Source organism: Ranitomeya variabilis, chromosome 3 (genome assembly GCF_051348905.1).
Source record: "Ranitomeya variabilis isolate aRanVar5 chromosome 3, aRanVar5.hap1, whole genome shotgun sequence".
Lineage (NCBI taxonomy): Eukaryota > Metazoa > Chordata > Amphibia > Anura > Dendrobatidae > Ranitomeya > Ranitomeya variabilis.
In genome coordinates, this window is record NC_135234.1 from 24825580 (window position 1) to 24846896 (window position 21317).

The 21317-nt window shown below is 44.3% G+C and overlaps 1 protein-coding gene across 1 annotated transcript in view; it reads right to left on the bottom strand.

Annotated features, from left to right (window-relative positions):
- Positions 1-21011, bottom strand: part of LOC143815009 (B- and T-lymphocyte attenuator-like) — a 47481-nt gene extending 26470 nt beyond the window's left edge. Inside the window, exon 1 of the mRNA XM_077293783.1 lies at positions 20763-21011. Coding sequence (XP_077149898.1) covers positions 20763-20850 — 88 coding nt within the window. The 5' untranslated portion in view covers positions 20851-21011. The remainder of the gene's footprint in view (positions 1-20762) is intronic.
- Positions 21012-21317: the final 306 nt, after the last annotated feature.

The following is a 21317-nucleotide window of genomic DNA, read 5'->3' on the forward strand; positions in this document are numbered from 1 at the left end:
TTGAAGGAGAACTCACCGCCTCTGATGACAGCCTGTTCCACTTGTTGATCACCCTCAATGTCAAAAAGTTTTTATAATATCTAATCTGTATCTTCTACCTTTCAGTTTCAAAGAGAGAATGCCCAGCTTAAAGAAAGGGAGTCCAAACCCTCGAGTGGATTTTGTGGATTTTGAGCTGGCCATTCTATTTACCGTCCCAACTGGGAACACCTTGTCATGGTGGGATGGCTTTTACACTTCTTTTTTTTTTTAATCTAAAGCAGAATTTACTAAGTACCCTGTGTTATTTACATGTGCTATTACGTTTACTTATTTATTACAGGGTATATGTTCATTTTTTGTCTATCTTAGGCTTTATAACTAGCAAGTAGCGGAAACCGCCCGAAGAATAAACAACAGCTTCTTAGTTTCCGAACCTAAAGCAGTTAAAAGACGCAACAAAGGAGTGGATATGTGCACAGCAATGTTGTTTTTGCGTACTGTGCGTTATGTTCATTTTTTCTGCGAGTCTACAGTGTTTTTTCAGGTGGATTTCAGATAGGTTCCATCTAAAAAAGACATAGTGTACACATACCCTTGTTATGCAACAAAATCTCTTGTTTCTATAATCCTCTACGACTTCATCCACAACTTGACATGTTCTACATTTCGTTGTCAGTTCCTTGTTTCAGGTTATGGTAGCCCACATTCACCTCACCTCAGACACACGTGCACGCTAGGGATTTTTTGTTTGCTTTTTTCTATCACATGTACTAAAGAAAAAAGGGAAGGGAAATAAATTGTTTGATCTTATGCAATTGACATTCTCTACCCTGCCAGGGCTTCTTTTTACATTAGTGTCATGTTTTCCATTTGGTTCCTGACATTGACCTTGTGTAGTTACAGTTGAAACCAGACATTTACATACAGGTTTGTATTTAAAGCAAGGCGACCTACAAGCCTGGATCAGTTAGGGTACCGTCACATTAAGCGATGCTGCAGCGATATAGACAACGATGCCGATCGCTACAGCGTCGCTGTTTGATCACTGGAGAGCTGTCACACAGACAGCTCTCCAGCGACCAACGATGCCGAAGTCCCCAGTTAACCAGGGTAAACATCGGGTTACTAAGCGCAGGGCCGCGCTTAGTAACCCGATGTTTACCCTGGTTACCAGTGTAAATGTGAAAAAAAACAAACACTACATACTTACATTCCGGTGTCTGTCACGTCCCCCGGCGTCCACTTCCCTGCACTGTGCAAGCGCCGGCCGTAAAGCAGAGTGGTGACGTCACCGCTGTGCTCTGCTTTATGGCCGGCCGGCGCTGACACAGTGCAGGGAAGTGGACGCCGGGGGACGCGACAGACACCAGAATGTAAGTATGTAGTGTTTGGTTTTTTTACATTTACAATGGTAACCAGGGTAAATATCGGGTTACTAAGCGCGGCCCTACGCTTAGTAACCCAATGTTTACCCTGGTTACCAGTGAAGACATCGCTGAATCGGCGTCACACACGCCGACTCAGCGATGTCAGCGGGTGATCAGCGACGAAATAAGGTGCTGGCCTTCTAGCTCTGACCAACGATGTCACAGCAGGATCCTGATCGCTGCTGTGTGTCAAACACAACGATATCGCTATCCAGGACGCTGCAACGTCACGGATCGCTATCGTTATCGTTGTTAAGTTGTTCAGTGTGAAGGTACCTTTACACCAGTTTTGTCAAGAGGAATAGGTCCAAATTCCGACCAACTATTTGAGAAGCTTGTGGAATGAAATCCTAAACGTTTCACCCAAGTCATTCAGGTTAAGGACAATGGTACCAAATACTAATGAAATGCATGTAAACTTTTGACTTTGCAGTAAGTAATAAAAATGCCTTAAACATTCTCTCTCTCATTGTTCTGGCATTTGGCAAATATTAACCCCTTTCTGCCAGCTGACGGAATAGTACGTCAGCTGGCAGAACCCCCGCTTTAAGGTGGGCTCCGGCGGCGAGCCCACCTTAAAGCCGCGACATGTCAGCTGTTTTGTACAGCTGACATGTGCGCGCAATGAGCGCGAGCGGAATCGCGATCCGCCCGCGCTCATTAACTAGTTAAATGCCGCCGTCAAACACAGACAGCGGCATTTAACTACCGCATCCGGCCGGGCGGCCGGATATGAGCGCATCGCCGACCCCGTCACATGATCGGAGGTCGGCGATGCTTCTAAATGGTAACCATAGAGGTCCTTGAGACCTCTATGGTTACTGATCCCCGGCAGCTGTGAGCGCCACCCTGTGGTCGGCGCTCACAGCACACCTGTAATTCTGCTGTGTAGCAGCGATCCTATGATCGCTGCTACATAGCAGAGCCGATCGGGTTGTGCCTGCTTCTAGCCTCCCATGGAGGCTATAGAAGCATGGCAAAAGTGAAAAAAAAAAAAGTAAAAAAAAATGTGAAAAAAATAAAAAAAATATAAAAGTTTAAATCACCCCCCTTTCGCCCCAATCAAAATAAATCAATAAAAAAAAAATCCAATCTACACATATTTGGTATCGCCGCGTTCAGAATCGCCCGATCTATCAATAAAAAAAAAGCATTAACCTGATCGCTAAATGGCGTAATGAGAAAAAAAATCGAAACGCCAGAATTACGTTTTTTTGGTCGCCGCGATATTGCATTAAAATGCAATAACGGGCGATCAAAAGAACGTATCTGCACCAAAATGCTATCATTAAAAACGCCAGCTCGGCACGCAAAAAATAAGCCCTCACCTGACCCCAGATCACGAAAAATAAAGACGCTACGAGTATCGGAAAATGGTGCAATTTTTTTTTTTTTTTTTTTTTGCAAAGTTTGGAATTTTTTTTCACCACTTAGGTGAAAAATAACCTAGTCATGTTAGGTGTCTATGAACTCGTACTGACCTGGAGAATCATAATGGCAGGTCAGTTTTAGCATTTAGTGAACCTAGCAAAATAGCGAAGCAAAAAACAAGTGTGGGATTGCACTTTTTTTGCAATTTCACTGCACTTGGAATTTTTTTCCCAGTTTCTAGTACACGACATGGTAAAACCAATGATGTTGTTCAAAAGTACAACTCGTCCCGCAAAAAATAAGCCCTCACATGGCCAAATTGACGGAAAAATAAAAAAGTTATGGCTCTGGGAAAGAGGGGAGCGAAAAACGAAAATGAAAAAACGGAAAAAGCTCCGGGGGTGAAGGGGTTAATAATTATTGTAATCCTAATTGACCTAACATGGGAAAGTTTTTTTCTGATTTCGTGTCAGATATTGAGAAAAACATGCAGATGTGTCTTTTTATATAGTGGATGGAAACTTCGGGTTTCAACTATAGTCATGTATTTCATATTTAGAAAACTGTTCCCCTGGAACAACATTTTGATGGAGGCACACTGCCTTCCTATACTTTTAGCATGAACCGTACAGCAGAATATCTCAGCTCTATCTTAGTTGTTCCTGGAAGTGTTGGAATCCAGACCCCTCTACTATACGTAGAACAAGTTGTGACCGGTCAGCGGCATACAGACCCTTTGTACAAGTTAGATGAAAGTTGAACGAATCCACCGATTTTGGTAAGATCGGCCAACCACCTAATGTGTATTTGGACCTCTGACTCTTCCCTGACACATGATTTCAGAGAAGAGAAGTATCCGACCATTGAAATGTAAATTTCCTTATAGTCTACACCAACACAATGTTCTACCAGACTCCTCATAGCAAACAATTGAGGGCATTCTTGTGTATGGTGGTGTCGAAAAAGAGACGATAGCCGAATGATTGTCCGACAGCTATCTATTGTGTATGGAGGCCTTTTATAATATAGTGTGTTACTATCCTGCATTACCTAGGTCTCCAGTAGTAAAACAGTCATGTCATGAACCGGTGAAGCCACTAGTTATACTGAGATGACTCAACTTATAATGATAAGCTAAGGTGCAGATGCTAACCGAGTGTCTTCGGCATGCTCGAATAATATGCTCAAGTCCCCTTGCCTGCATGTCTCATGGATGTTAGACAACGGCAACACATGCGGGGATTGCCTGTTTGTTAGACAACAAGCAACAGTTAGGTAACAGCCGCGAGACATGTAGCCGCGGGGATTCGAACATATTTTTCGAGCACACGGAAGACACCCGGTTAGCACAACAGCACCTTATCAGTCCACGTTCGTTCACCACTATCTGCTTATCTCAAGTATGATACAATAAAAAGGGAGAAAGGAAAACTAGAGATGAGTAAACAAAAAAAAGATGAGAAGGAATATTAAGGCTGAGATTATCCCATATATAACAACTGAATTCATCATTTAACACGTCTCATGGTGACACCACTGTTTGGAGCTTTGCATAGGGAGGCAGGAATACTTATTATACTTATTGATTACACTGCACATATTATGGAGAAGTAAATGACAAATTTAGCTTTCATATATCCTGCACACATTATTTTTATTTCTTTCTCATGGTTACACAATCATTTTACATTTTTACATAGAAACTTCTGCACAGTATTTTTATCTGCCATCACTTCCCTGATGCTAAACTTCACAGAGGTTAATACTTTTCTCGTATCCCCAGACCTGAGTATAGACAAAACATTTTCCAGGTCAGTCTTTGTTACTCTCACTTTCATCCCTCTCCATTAATGTGTACACCCTTGGAGTCTTCTTCCATTAAGCGGAGGTTGCGTATGACCTCATGGATTCACCCCAACATTTTCTTGATGGCTTTGCTACTTGTCTTGCTCATTTCATATCTTGTAAAACTAGGGCCATTTCCAGGCTTATTGAGGCCCTTGCTCAAGTCTCAATGAGCCTCTCTTTGCTTTTCATTTTTCTTCTTTGCCCTCTAAGAGCTATAAGTTCTTTACTTTTCAAACAAAAGGAAGAATAAGGAAGGCGAGAGTCAGCTCAACAGCTAACGGTATACTTCTATTCATGCTTAGGTTTATTCGTAAGGCTCGAAACAATCCAACAGAAAAAAGGGACAAATCTAGCGATGAATCAAAGGGGAGATCATAAACCTTCACATATATTGTAGATAGTTAAAAAAAACACTTCATCTCATCACCTGTAAAGACTAATCCTCACAAATCCAATTACTATTCGGTCAATAGACTTGTATCAGAGCTCGATTTTTTTGGTACGAGTAGAAGATTTTGTTCTTACAAGTTTAATGTTCATTCACCTTTCTGATCTCTTTTTATTCCAATTTTATTTTCAAAAGCAAAATGACCAAATATCAGCAATTCTGCCATTTTTTAATTTTCTGCCATTCACTGTATGGGATTAAGATTAAGACATTTTATTACCGTAATTTAGACAATTACGCACACGGCAATATGAAATATTGTTTTATTTTGTAAATTTTATTTAATTTCTAAGAAAGAGGTTGATATGAACTTATGTTTTTGATTTTTAACACTTTTAATTGCCCCTCCCCCAAGGGGCTTAAACCGGGGATCACTTGACTGTTTGTACAATAAATTGCAATATTGTGTACTAAAATTGCCGATCTCCTATGAAGCCCATTCACAAAAATAGTAGACATGGGGGCCTTTGGTAAGCTGCCATGACAGTGCAGGAGTCAATGGGGGTTGGAAATGGGGGTCAAGCTCTTGAGTGGCGCTGTCCTGATTGATTAAAGCTCAGTTGCTGACTATGGAGCGCCCCCACGTCAGGGCAATGGGGTACTCGGTACCGGGTCCTTCTGTTCTGTGGGGAATGTCAGGGTGGCCCGACCCAGCCCGTGGCCCTTTGAGGGGCGCCCAATAAAAGGGGAAATGTTGTTGTTTGTACGGTATTCGTGATGCCACCTGTGGTATTCAGTCAGGATGACTGACGCTGCTGAGGGGTCCACTGGGGTGATGGAATGGCAGCTAGATGGAGTACCTTCCCGCAGGTGAAGTATACCCCCAGGGCTTCCCAGAAGAGTAGATGGTGATGGTGTAGGGCGCGGTAAATAACGAGGACACAAGGTTGCAGTCTCTTTACCTTTTACTGAAGACTTCAGAGTCCGCAATCCAGAGCACTGCTAACAGGGCTGGCAGAGTCCGGCCGGTCCGAAGGCACATCCAGAGTTCCCTTTGCAGGTGGAAATCAGTAGCCTTCCTACTAGCGCCTGTGTGTTGTAGTACCTCCCTGCTGAGCACCACGGGATAGTCCTCACAACTGTCGTGGATGTTTCTGATGTTCTCTCTCTCTCTGTCCCCCAGATGGTATGGATAGGACAACCCGTATGATGGGGTAGGCCTGGAGCTTGTTTATAGGGACCCTAGTGTCGCCCCTCTCCCACAATTTGCCTCCGTGTCTTCCTAGGTATTAAGGTCGGGCAGCCAACTTGGAATTGACTGTCCTGCCGGTCTCTGAAGTAATACGTAGAGTCAATTACTCCCTCGGTGTTCCGGCTGCCGATCTTGGGGCAAGACTCCTCCCGGTATTATCTCCTTGTGCTGTGACTTCGTTTCTCACTCTCCACAATATACTTCGCTTCGTGTCCTTTCTTAGGATGCTGCCGCAATGAGGTGCAGGCGTGGCTCCGTAACATTCTATCTCCTGCTTGGCCTCTGTCAGGATCCCACCCCTGACAGGGACCCTCTGTCTGCAGCACAGATGTTCCTCCTTTCCCCCTGTCTGCCTGACAGGTCTTCTCTGGGTCAAACCCAGGCAGCTTCTGACTCTCTAACTTCCTATCCAACCCACCAGTTTTACCCATGTGTGAGGAGTGCCTTAATAGATAGGAGCAAGGCTCCCCCTGGTGCACTGGAGTGTGAAGTGTGGTGTGTGACTGTGATACCTGGTCAGATGAACTCCTTTAGTACCATCAGACGTAATATCACTCCCCCTGGTGGAAGAGCGACATTACTGCAACGATCAGGGCTCTGGGGCGCTGCAACTACATAGAACCTGCTCACTACGCAAAGTGCACACATCCACCAAGCGTTGAAACTTGGGCATAGTGGGCCCCACCAGGAACCATGGGCCCTGCACTGACCTACCATATCAGGTGCTGGTTCTCATTATTCATGAATTTAACATCTCCCTTGAAATTGACTTTTATGTAATATATTCTGCACAGTATTTCGCTATCATTGCCCAACTTTGCTTATTTTTGCACAAAGCAGAGCACATTTGACACACATTTGCTGCTTGCTTTTGTTTCAGGTGGGAAATTTTCCAACCACAGCATCCTCCTGTCGTTCTCTGCTCATCAAGGCTGAAAATTACCCTTATATGTAGTACCATCACAGCTCAATGTCTGCACACAATTCAATGAGTACATTCTGCTTATTACAATTGTGAAGGAACAAAGGAAAACGCGAATCTGAGAGTCCAATATATAATTAGATAATTATGTATTTAATAAATTATGATTGACAGCAATTGAGGTAGGGGTGGAGGGAGGATACAAGAAAAAAGGGGACGCACCATAAGGGACAGAAAAGATTGCAATATGTTTCACATAGTATTGCACAAGATAAATACAAATCAAGGGTAATAAAGCGCCTTTGTGCTAGATAACCATTGGTGAAAATGATTCATTATTTTAATCAAAAGAGTATAAATAAAGCAATCAAAAGAGGAAATAATATGTGCAAATATCAGGAATGAGGACTATGATGTGGGTAAGGTGCATTGTGCCAAACAACATGTGAAGGATAACCGCAGCTATCAATAGTATATGTAAAGTAGCAAGGTGTAAGTACTAGAAGTGACGCCGTCAATAGCAAATCAAAGCCACATATAAATATCTGATGCACACTATGTATGTACCCTGGATGTGTCCATCCCCTATGCACGTTTCGGCGTCTGTCTTTGTCAGGGGGTGACGTCATCCAAAGGGGAGAGGGTATTAATAGAGAGGGCGACCAATGGGAGTGGGGGTGTTCGTGGCACGTCGTGCGCCTGTTTTGGAGGTTGCCAAGAGACTCCACCCCACCGGCCAACGTGACCATCGACGCCACGATCAGCTGATGCGGCACCAGAGGGTCATGAGCACAATGGGTGGAGCCACCTGGAGCATAATACAAGCATGTGTTTCACCCGGCCCGCAGCCAGGCATTCTGTCACATGTTAGTAAAGGCAGACAACATGGCGGGGGGTCAGATATAATAAACCGGGGGGGGGGGGGCGAGGGAACGTAGGTTTTACACTGGGGACAAATGGGTACAGATGGGAATTCACTAATAAACACTAGAGATGGGCGAACCTAAACAATAAAGTTCAGCATCCGTACCGAACAACTACTGTTTGGGCACAGACACTGAACACGGACTTCACCAGGAAGTCTGTGTTACTGTTCGGGTTCAGCCCCCAAATGCTGGGTGTTTGTTGCGCTGTCACATGCATGACATTGTGGCAAACACTGCTTCTGACCTGCGGTAAAATCATTACAGCATCAAATGACAGCGTGAGATCGCAGCTGGGATCAACCGTAAAACGTTTACCTCCGGTCACTGGCATCGGCTCATGAGACTACTGCTCCCATCAGTTTACGCCTGCTGCCACTAATAACAGTGAGAGCAGGTTGGGGCTGATGCGAGTATTCATCATATTCATCAGCAGATGCCTGCGCTCTAAATAAATGATTACAAACACTGACATGGGTTCCCCTGTATTTTTCATAACCAGCCAGGCTAAAGTCACAGTGCAACCCTCATCTGTCAGCTTCAGCAAGGCTGGTTATCAAGAATAAAGGGGTCCCCAAGCTGTTTTTTTAAGTTATTTAAATACAAAATTAAAAAAAACAGTGTGGGGTCCCCTCATTTTTGACAATCAGCTTTGCTAAAGCAGACAGCTGGGGGCTGGTATTCCCAAACTGGTAAGGGGCCATGGATATGCCCCCCATCCTAAAAATAGCAGCCCACAGCCGCCCAGAAAATGCACATCTATTAGATGTGCCATTTCTGGCTCTTTGCCTGGCTCTTCCCACTTGCCCTGTAGCGGTGACATCAAGCCCACGGCTTAGTAATGGAGGGGCTCCTGTAAGACACCTTTCCATTACTAATCCTATAGTTGTAATATAAATAAAGACACAGCCAGAATAAAGTCTTTAATTTGAAATAAAAACAAAACATTCTTATCCTTTTTTTATTTAATAATAACAAAGACAGTTATACTCACTTAACGCCAAATTCCATCGAATTACTCGTCTCCTGTAATAAAACAAAAATAAAAAAACAACAATGTGCCTCACCTCTCCGACGTTCTGTCCCACACCGTAATCCATGTCAGTTTTCAACCCTGATGGTGAGATGCGACCATCCAGACTGAGAACCACTCATGAATGAGCTGCTGCGAGCGCAGCATCAGTGACTAGCGGTGATCTCATCAAGGTTACCGCCGGTGACTAAGGCTGCATTCCCAGCCGGGCCAATGAACTTTGGAAACCTCCCTCCGGTGAGATCACCGCTAGCACAGGGAGAAAAAGTCTCACGGTGCAGAGGCGACTTCACCGGTGAACTGCGATGAACTCACCTCTGCACCGTGAGACTTTTTCTTACTGTGCTAGCGGTGATCTCACTGGATCTCACCACCTGGCTGGGAACGCAGCCTCAGTGACCTGCGGTAACCTCAATGATGTCATCGCTACTCACTGATGCTGCACTCACTCGTGCTCATTCATCAGTGGTTCTCAGCCTGGACGGTCGCATCTCACCATCCAGGTTGAAAACTAGTAATCCCCAGACATCCATGGTTCCGCCACTCTCTAATAAATACATGTGTCCACTACTACTCTCCATGTAGTGTATGACCACATGTTGTGGTTCTAATGCTAGTTTTAGCCATAGTACCAAGTTTTAGTAAAGTTATTGCATTCCTGGTGTCAGTTAGTACAGGAGGGTCCTGAGCTGGCAACAGTAAGGGAGCTGTGTCGTTATGAGAACCAGTGGGGCTGAGGACTGAAGTACCTTATGGATGTGGTCTGGGGCTTGAAATAATTTTGTGGATGTCAAAAACATACATACAGAACACATATGGATGTGATTTTAATATTAACAGAACACCATACTGATGAAATGTTGCCTGCTTTTCAGGAGACAAAAAGTATAATTTTTTTTTTTAGAACCTCATCTGAGCTCAAATGTGAATTAATGTGTATCTGGATGGACTGTGATAAGTTTTAATAAAACTAACTAGAGACAAACCAAGAAAGAGATCAGGTAGAGAGCGGCATGAACAACCATATTACGCCAGATGGGCTTATTTTATAGCATACTCAGTAGTAAAGTGCATAGTGCTTATGGGGATGGCCTCCTGAAGAAATCGATGCAAAACGCGCGTTGGGGCTGGTTGAGCATCTTCTTATATACTACTTCATGGGTAAGAACCTGCAGGGACTTGGTGGCAGATGACTTGATCTTAGGTGGGGCTAATTTTAGGCACTAGCCTACTATGGAAGAATAATACTCTTCCCATTAATTGTTTATGTCTCCCGGGTCTAGATAAGCACTATGCCCTTTACTACTGAGTATGTTATAAAATAAGCCCATCTGATGTAATATGGTTGTTCAAGCTGCTCCCTACCTGATCTCTTTCTTGGTTTCTCACTATATTAATTTTCTCTCTACATACATTGAGATATTTATATATATTATGTGTTTGCAATAAACTTATACCTTTTATACATCACTTGCTGGACGTTTTGCTCCGTTTTTTGTTTCTGCTCAGTCTTGGAGTATACCTTTCTTTTGTTCTGCACTGGGCCCCTCCACATGGGTACAGGATCCCTTTGCAGTTTGCTAAATATGGTCTCTGTTTTGGTATCCACTAATCATGCAATAATGGTGGCAGACCCATTATTTCTCCTCTCCATTGCAGAGATTTTAGCTTGTCAAGTTTAAGTTTTAACATTTCCAATGAAGCACCACCAGCGATTCTTTTTTGAGGGCGTGTATTTTTTTCCCCTGCATGACGTTGATTAATTAAAAAACTACAGGAATCACTTTGGGGAAAAGAGAACATGGCCATAGAAACTCAGAAGAAATTTTCTTCTCCTGTGAAATGTGTAACTGCAGACATGCCTTCACTTAGCTATGATCTCTGACGCTACCATGTAGTATAAAGCAGTACAGAGTGTGACTAAAAACACCTCCAGGGGGCGTGGCCTAGCTGCAGATGGAGTAGGTCACACAGTGTGGGAGCTCCATGACCAGGAACCTTAAAGCGGCTCATATCTTCTTCCCGGCGGACTCTCTGTCTCCTATAATACCAGCATCGCTCCCTGGTGCGACGGTGAGTGTATGGGGAAATCCAGAGCCGGCACACGCGACCCATCCAGGCGGATTATAGATTTCTTTGTGGCCTCCCCCCGGCTGCTGCAGGATCCCAAGATGGCGCCGTCTTCACCCAGAGCTTCCCGCTCCTCACAACGCAACGCTCAAGCGTCGCTTTCGGGCGCTTCATCACTCCCGAGCGTTGCGGTTTCCGACGCTACAGCGTCGCATTCTCCCGACGCTCCGGTGACTGCTGCTTTACTTAAAGATCTGCTTGGGGATCTCAGGGCCTCCATTCAGGAAGACATCTGCACCATGCTGGCAGAGCTGAAAGGAGAGGTGGTGGAGCTGGGGAACCGCACGGATCGTTTGGAGCGTAAGATGGTGGAGCTGATCTCATCTCATAATGAATTATGGGACGCTCAAGAGTCTCTGCAAGATCTGCTCACTAAAACCCACGCCAAAACCATGGATTTGGAAGATAGGTCCAGAAGGAACAATGTTAAACTTAGAGGCGTTGGAGAATCTGTACTTCCGGGAGACTTGAAAGTTTTCTTGCAGGATTTTATCGCTGCTGCTCTCCCTCACTTTGCCCCAAGGGACATTATAATTGATCGCATACACCGGATTCCTAAGCCGACTGGTCTTGGACCTTCGGTCCCAAGAGATGTGCTCGCCCGCATACACTTCTACGAAATGAAGGAGAACTTTCTCCAGGCTCTGAGGAAAAATCCTGCTTTACCTGAAAGATTTGCCTCTATCACCGTCTTCCCAGACCTCTCTCTGGGCACCCTGGCTCTCCGTAAAGCTTTTGGACCCTACACTGCTGTTCTCAGGGAAAAAGGCATTCTGTATCGTTGGGGATTTCCCACTAAGCTTCTCATCCGCAAAGATGGATCCATCACCACCTGCCTGACCCCGTCCCACGCGGCGTCTGCATTGGCGGGATGGGGCCTGTCGGCTCCTGGTTCCCCAGTCTCGAGGGGTCCCTCTGGGTCTGGGAATGCCCGTAATCCCAAGGCCCGTGTTGCATCGGACTGGGAGGTCGCTTGAAGAATGTTACCACCTTTGGTTCCTGGCTATTTCCCGCAATATTTTGGTACTTTTTTTCCTCTCTTGAGGTTTTTCTTTTTTTGATTTCATATGTTGTGCTGGTCTCCTTGTGGGAGTATTTGCAGCACTTCCATTTTTTTGCCCCATAGGTGAACTGTTTTTTCTGATTTTCACCTTCTGGACTCAGGATTTGCCTGAATGGACCTTGATGTCCTAATTTTTGTGTTGTTTGTTCTGTTTGTCCTTCCCTCCCCTCTCCCACCCACCCGGTTCCCCCCCACGCATGTTCTGGTCCGCAGCTCTCATGTTGCTTCTTCTTGTGCATACTTCACTGGTGCTCATTATGAGCTAAGTCTATTTATACTGTTTTACCATGAGTGTTTCGCTGTATTCCATTAATGTGAATGGTCTCAACTCCCCAGGCAAGAGGTCGATTGTCCGGAGGCATCTGGGTAAATCTCGTCGGGACATTATATGTCTTCAAGAAACACATTTATTGGAATGTGATAATGTTAGAATGTACTCAGGTTTATATCCACATCAATTCTTTGCAAATGGTCCGTCAAAGAAGGCGGGAGTAGCGATTTTCTTTAGCAAAGCCAATGCCTTCCAACTGATCCGTTCCATTGTAGATCCGATGGGTAGGTTCATTGTAATCCTTTGTCTGATCAATAATGCCCCCTATACCATTGCTTCAGTTTATGCTCCTAATGCCGGTCAACTTAAATTTTTAGAGGGTTTTTTTCAAATTTTACAGGACATCCAACATGGTCACAAACTAATTGCTGGGGATTTTAATCTAAAGTGCTGGATTGCTCTGTCGCTTCCCTGTCAAGGAAGGAGGCGGGGCCGCTAATCAACTCATATAAGCTGCATGATATATGGAGGTATCTGCATTGTGGCGAGAGAGATTACACGTTCATGTCTCCCAGACACGGTTCCTATAGTAGGATTGACTATGTGCTGGTGAATGATGTGGCTCTCCCTCACTGCATCTCGGCAGATATTGGTAGTATCACATGGTCAGATCATGCCCCGGTGTCCCTTGTTCTAAAGGACCCCCTTGCTATTAGACCCCCCGCACACTGGCGTCTCAATACCCATCTTCTTACCGATCAACTAAATTCCCAGTTTATGGAAAGGGCCTTACAAGAGTTCTTCTCCTCCAATGATACCCCGGACAAACGGGACGATACCCTTTGGTTTGCTCACAAGGCGGTTGCTAGGGGTTGCTTTATTAAAATGGCTGCAACAGCTAAGAGGAAATATAATTCGACCCTTCAGTCGGCCCTAGACGAACTAGCCCGTCTTGAGTCTGCCCATAAGATGTCCCCTAGCCCGGCGCTTTTTTCTGACCTTTCTAAAGCTCGCATGCGTGTTCGCCAATTACTTCTACATAAAGCTGAAAATGCCCTGAGGAAAACTAAAGCCAGATTCTATGCAATGGGGGATCGAGCGGGCGCTGTTCTCGCTAGGCGCGTTAGGAGGAGAGAGGCTCAATCCAAGATTCCATTCCTGTTTGGGTCTGACGGTTCTCGTGTTTACAATCCCATCCATATTGCTGAGGAGTTTGCTTCGTATTACTCCTCTCTCTATGATCTTGGTTCTGACCCGGGAGTCCCTCAGCCCTCGCCGGAGCTAATCATGGCGTTCTTGGAGAAAGCTAATCTTCCCTCGGTCAATGCGGAGCAGCTTTCCTTTCTGAACTCTCCTATTGTTGAATCTGAGCTTTCCCAAATTGTCAGGGACTCTAATAAATGTTCTTCTCCAGGCCCGGACGGTTTTCCTTTTCTCTACTATGCACAATTCCTCTCTGTCCTCTCCCCTTTTCTCCTTCGCTTATTTAGCAACTGGGCGTCTGTTGGCAGCATCAGGGCGGAGGGGTTGGAGGCCTCCATCGCAACCCTCCCTAAACCGGGGAAGCCCACAACGTCTCCGGGAAATTTTCGCCCCATAGCCCTCCTGAATTGCGACGTTAAAATATATGCTAAAATCTGGGCCAATAGATTGATAGCGGTGCTCCCCAGCCTTATACACCCCGACCAAGTTGGGTTTGTCCCTGGTAGGCAGACCAGAGATGGCACAAGACGACTGATTGATCTCCTGGATGTGGTGGAGAGGGAGGGTCTCCCCAGTGTTTTCCTGTCTCTCGATGCCGAAAAGGCGTTTGACAGGGTGCACTGGGGATATATCGAGCTCACGCTCCGAAAATTTGGGCTTACGGGACTGATTTCCAAGGCCATAATGGCTCTATACTCTAATCCCTGTGCGTCGGTTTGCTCGGGCGGCTTTAAATCTCGGACATTCCCGATTTTGAACGGGACCCGTCAGGGCTGTCCCCTCTCCCCCCTTATTTTTGCTCTGATCATGGAGCCTATGGCTGCCTTAATTAGACAGTGCCCTGACATTAAGGGGGTGCGGGTTGGGGAGACTGAACCTAAAATTGGACTTTACGCTGACGATGTAATGCTGACTTGTACCTCGGCTTTAACTTCACTGAACGCGATCACTTCAATTTTATCCCAATTTTCCGCGGTATCATATTATAAACTTAATCTGACTAAATCCATTATTTTCCCCCTTTTTCTTCCGGTTGATCTCCAAATTCAAATTCAATCTAAATTTGCGTTTATTTGGGCCCCTATGGGGTTTTCCTACCTGGGCGTCCGGATAACTAGATTGGATAACATCGTTCGTTCTAATTGTGAGGAAACTATCACCGAAATTAGGAGGGGCATCGATCAGCTATCGAGCTCTTCGCTCTCGTGGATGGCCCGTATACAAACCGTTAAAATGCTATTTCTCCCCAAAATTATCTATTTATTTCGGTGCCTCCCCCTTTCCATACCTTCCAAATTTATTTCGGCTTTCCAATCAATCATAGATCGGTTTATTTGGAATAACAAGCCACACAGGATTAAGCGCCAAATCATGTCCCTTCCGTACTCTATGGGTGGTTTGGGTGTTCCCTCGATTCAGTTTTACTATAGGGCGGCGATCTTAGAGCCTCTTAAGCTTTGGTGGGAGGGGAACTCGCGGTTACGCTGGGTGCTCATTGAATCTCATTTCGCCCCCAGAAATTCTCTCAAATTACTTCTGTAGCTTTGGTTGCTCCAGGTCTCTCCTCGTGGCCCTACTCTTCGCTCTATCAAGACGGCCTCTAAAATATGGTCGTCTGTTTGCTCTTCCCAATTCCTATTTATGTATGACTATGTCTCCCTACGGGCCCTGGAGTGTGCTATTGGGCACACCTCTCTCTCCTCCTGGGAGATGCGGGGGGTGCGCCGGGTGGCTGACCTGTTTGGGTCGGATGGCTTATTGTCGTTTGAGGTCCTTGCGGGTAGATTTTCTCTCTCTGGCAGAGATTTCTTTCAATATCTACAACTCCGCAGTTTTCTCAGGTCGCGTCGGCTATTCGGTGCCCCCCCTCCTCTGTCGGAGGACCCAGCACACCGGTTCTTTAGACCGGCCACTCTCGTGCCCCATGGCGTTTCTATTATCTATAAGGCCCTCATATCCCATGATATTCCTGCTAAGCTTCCTTTTATGATTTCCTGGGAGTCCTCTCTTGGTTTTGATGCATCCCTAGAGGACTGGCACTTTGCGATGGTACACCCTTCTAAGTATTCCTCGTGTATAGGCCACTTGGAGCAGTCTAAAAAGATCCAGCTGCAGTGGTACCTCACCCCTGCTCGCTTGGCCAGGTTTGGTCTCTCTGCTTCCCCTCTCTGTTGGAGGGGGTGCGGGGCTATTGGTTCCGGTTCCCATATATGGTGGTCCTGTCCACAGGTTCAGGTCTTCTGGCGTCAAGTTGAGACTCTAATCGCGGAGGTCATCCAGGTTCCTTTTGTTTTAAGTGGGTGTCTGGCTGTTTTGGGTGTCTCTCTCGCGGGATTCCCCTCCCCTCTCCGTCCGATAATTTCTAATATTTTGATTGCTGCCAGACAATGTATAGCGAGTCACTGGAGATCTTCAGATATCCCATCTATGGCTGCTTTGATTTCCAAGATTAACCTTCATTTTACCTATGAAGCAATTATGGCACAGAGTCTCTCCAAGAAAAATAAGGTGCTCTCCTGGTGGGATCCTTGGGTTTCCTCAGTTCACATTCCTCCGTCCGCCCTTGCTCTCATTTAGTATCTTTTGTAAGCGGTGATTTGTGTTATAGTTAATTTTGTATTCTATGCTAAAATTGCTGTGATTCTAGAACAATGTGTATTGTTCCCCCTCCCCCTTGTTCCTTTTTCCCTCTTTGTTTCTCCTGCGGGGGATTTTTGTATGTACCTATTTCTTTATTGCTAATAAAAAGTTAATTGGTTAAAAAAAAAAAAAAAAACACCTCCAGCTTTCATTTTACAGCAGTTAGTGTGGAGCAGGGGGATACATCTGAGCTGACAGTGCTGTGAAGGTAGAGCTGCGACTGCAGAGGTGATTGACTTTCAGCTCTGCATTACTTCTCTTATAAACACACTGACTGCTGCAAAATTAAAACTGAAGGACTAATCATACTCAGGTAGGAAGTCCCCCCCCCCCCTACACTGACTGTCCTGAAAGTGATTGTGATGAGATCTGGAAGTGTTAGGAATCACACTCACCTGGCCTAATCCTGCTCCCATGGCTGGAGCGTCTCCAGACTTGTCTCCCATGGAGCACATCTGGGACATCATTGGTCAGTGATTACACAAGAGCTGCCAGCAGAGGATCTTGATGAATTGCTCAACTGCATTTAGAGACACAGCCTTCCTCGAACGACCATTAATAACCTCACTGATGGCGGAAGTGTCGGGATTTCTGCACTTGGTGCTTATTGTTGATATCGAATATATCAAAAGGTGTTAAAAAAAAGTTTTCCATTTTTTCATGATTTGCAAATTAGTAACATGTCTCCATCCTGTGATATCAATAACTCCACAACATTTCCTTCTTGGTGTAGCAATTTCAATGCTGAGGAGTGGATATGCCACTATTTGGGGATCATTTCACTGTACTTGTGCTTTCCATTGGACTTTTTTCCACCACTTTTAATGAAGTTTAGCAATACTTCTCTCTCAAAGTTTGCCATGCTTAGCGCCACTGTGAGCTGCAGGCTGGACATAGAACTGTTGCATGACCCTATTGATTTTCCAGGTACACCAGACAGCTGGAAATGATGGGTATGAACATGGTAGGACAGATATTCTAGTTTGAGAACTGTTTTCACTCCATCAATGCTTAAGCAACCTTAGGAATTTTTTAATGCATCAAGGGTTACTGATAGGGGTTGCCGCATCTGAAACATTTCTTGCATATTAATTTGATATGCCATACATGTCAAGGTCCACCATGTGCTTAGCAATCAGTGCACTCACTTATACATGAATAGAAAAATATTCAGAATTGAGAGTCCTCAGTGGTTGATACCTTTTAATGGCTAACTGAAAAGATGGTGACAAATTGCAAGCTTTCGAGACTACTCAGGTCTCTTCATCAGGCATAGACTAATAGAAATTCTGAAGAATCACAAATTTATGCACAACACAGCACAGAAAAATGCCATAGATAAGACAGGTGACGTGAAGCAGAATTACCATTATGTGAGTGATAAACAGTTGTGTCCATAAATATTGGAACAGTTCATAGATAAGAAGTGTGAATGATTTATTGTCCTCTGATTGGGGTCTGGTTCTGTTATGATGACCCCACATGGTCTGAGTGGCAAATTCCTTTGTTCCTTAGTTGATGTAAAAAGACAAATCAATGCAACACATTCATTCCTGCACTGAGAGTGTCAAAGGTCATGATCAGCTTTTATTCCCAGATTCTTCTGCCTCTCTGAGATTTGAAATTACCTTTTAATCCAAGTAATTTCATGTCCATAATGCTATGATCGGGGAGACAAAAGTGTATTACCACAGGTAGATCCATTCTTTTTTCTTTTATTGTGTGGTGATGAGAGTTCATCCTTGTTCTCAGTTTTTTCATAACAAAACCAGACCCCAATCAAAAGACTATAAAACATTCACACTCCTTATCTATGAACTGTTCCAATATTTATGGACACAACTGTTTATCACTCACATAATGGTAATTCTACTTCACGTCACATGTCTTATCTATGGCATTTTTCTGTGCTGTGTTGTGCATAAATATGTGATTCTTCGGAATTTCTATTAGTCTATGCCTGATGAAGAGACCTGAGTAGTCTCGAAAGCTTGCAATTTGTTACCATCTTTTCAGTTAGCCATTAAAAGGTATCAACCACTGAGGACTCTCAATTCTGAATATTTTTCTATCCACTGGATAACACAGTATCACTTATACATGCACATCTGGGACATCCTAGGTCTATTACTAAAGAGGAGCTGCCAGCAGAGGATCGTGATTAGTGATGAGCGAGTATACTCGTTGCTCGGGGTTTTCCAGAGCACGTTCAGGTGGTCTCCGAGTATTTATGACTGCTCGGAGATTAAGTTACCATTACCTCAGCAGAATGATTTACAGCTACTAGCCAGGCTGAGTACATGTGGGGGTTGTCTGGTTGCTAGGGAATCCCCATATGTAATCAAGCTGGCTAATAACTGTAAATCATTCAGCTGCCACAATGAAAACGAAATCTCCGAACACTAAGAAATACTCCCGAACGTGAACGTGCTCGGGAAAACCCAAGGAACGAGTATATTCGCTCATCACTAATCGTGATGATTTGCCTAAGTGCAAGTTGGCCCATCTATTTCTGACAGTGGCCACCAGCTCACCATTTTGTAGGTACATATGGGGCTTTTGGGAATTTATGGAATATCCTATTTACATGCTCTCAGTGTCCAGATGGGTCAACGTGACACCATCTGTGAAGGATCTTACTACATTACAATGCCCCATTCCACCAAGTAAACATGGAAAAAATGGAAGGTTCTTGAATGTTCACGTCAAAGTCCCAGAGATGTGAAACGTGCCATGCATAGGACAATCCCCCAAATATTGCTAAGAAAATACTTTATGGAAAAAGAAAAAAATCTCTTAATTAAAGTCAGAGGCAGGTAGATTTAAGAAATGTGTGCTCAAGAAGGTTTCTGCCAAAGGAGGCAAACGCATGAAATTATAGAGGACGGCTACTACAAAGCTTGTCGTCCTCATGGTCATTCCCGCAGATCTGCTTATGTCCTCATACAATAAAAGTCCAGCTTATTTAGTTGTGCCATCCTTGCTGACTCTTCTAAATTTTAGTTTTTATTCTATTCTATTCTATCGACAGTTTTCTGGCTTAAAAGTGCTTGAAATTTCTCAACATCTTCGGGCAACTTGTGGAAACTTTGCAACCTTTTGGCATTTTTGCACCAAGTCTTGACCAGCTCTGCTGTCTTTTGATAAGAGAGGAGTTCAGCCTGGAGGGGGCCTGTTTCCACCTGTGCTTGGATTAGATTTTAACCAATCTTGTGTCTGTTCTTACTGTCAGTGATAAAATTAAAAACCTTTTGACCATCACAGTGTTAAAATAGACGGCGCACAAATGGCACACGGATGTCATCTGTGTGTGGTGTCGTGGATTTTCCCAGACCCATAGACTTATATCAAAAACAGACATGTCTCCATAAGTTTTCGCAAAAAACGAGTACGAGTAAATAACAACATAGACTATAGTTGGATACGTGTTGTAAAAAATTATGGTTAGGCTGAATTCACACATCTGTCCGTACTTGGACTGTGATGTATGGCCTGACCTCAGCTCTACTAGAAGCATATATGAGGCTGCGAAATTGTGGCCAGTAGGCCTGTGGACAGCTCATGAATGGTCCGAGTACAGACCGCAAAACACATATGTGTGAAATCAGACTTGGGGAGAGTGACAAGCCAGGCCTTGCATGTCAGAGTGATGAGACTTAAATGCCATGCATGCTTAAAAAAACTAATAGTCAATATCGACCTTTTAATGAGCCTTACAACATGATTTTGAATAAAAAATGAGCGCTAACTCTCATGGGATGGGGTGCTCATCAATTTTCAAAGGCACCATAGAAATGATTGGAAAGAGTCGTGCTTGCCACCTTTTCATTCTATAAGATCTTGTCCTGGGAGCCCTGTTCTCAAGATGAATGTAGGTCCCATCTATATCCTAATCATATGCTATAAATGTCCAAGCATTTGAGCATTTGTCCAAGCCCTTTGAGTTACATCAAAAAACTTGAAAAAAATGAAAAACATCCAAAACTCAAAAATGCTCAAAGAAATATTTCCCCCATAAACCTTAGGAGAGGTGATAAATAGTGGACCAAACCCTAGATGTTCCATCTATTGGAAGAACAGGTCCCATCATTGTCTTCACACTGTTTCTCTTGTGTATCGGGATGATGCTATTGCACCCATCGTCCCATTAAATACCATCGATGACCCAATACATCATCAAGATGTGCGAATAAGTCATCATGATATATCACAAACTCAGCCCCTGTACACATCCACGACAAACTGAGCTCCGCAACATCAATACGACAGTCAAAATGATGTGCCCTGAAGGTTTGATACATGTACTCACCATTCACCAAGCTCCTCGCGGGTGATAAGATGACAATCATGTAGAGCACGACAAGACCCCTCCAAGAAGCTGGCACGAATGTGTCCATGGTTCACAGGTTTCTATGTAGCAGTGATTAGATTTGTCATCATTTTACTATTATATGGTAAGGGTGAGACCCAGTCCTGAGAGCACCGGAATTGTTTTCATAAGTTGTAGCAGAGCTCAGCACAGTCTTCGAGAGTCAACTTCTCACATTCGAGTGAGCTCTGTTTCATGCAGATAGATAGCTGCTATAGAGAAAGAGAACATTCACCGCAGCCCACGTTATAAGGAACACAACGACGTATCACACTCTTCATCTCTACTCAACTTCCTGTTCTTGCACAGAAGAAGCAAATTTTGCCTCATTAACCAGCTATTGTCGAAATATAGTATCTCATCGCTGATGTCATACAGAACAGGTCATCACCAGAGATAGTTTTGGTGCTGATTTTTTATGTATATTTCTTCATAAATAAATATATGTTTTTATATATTTTTTTCTTTTCTGATATTTATGTCATACTTCATTTA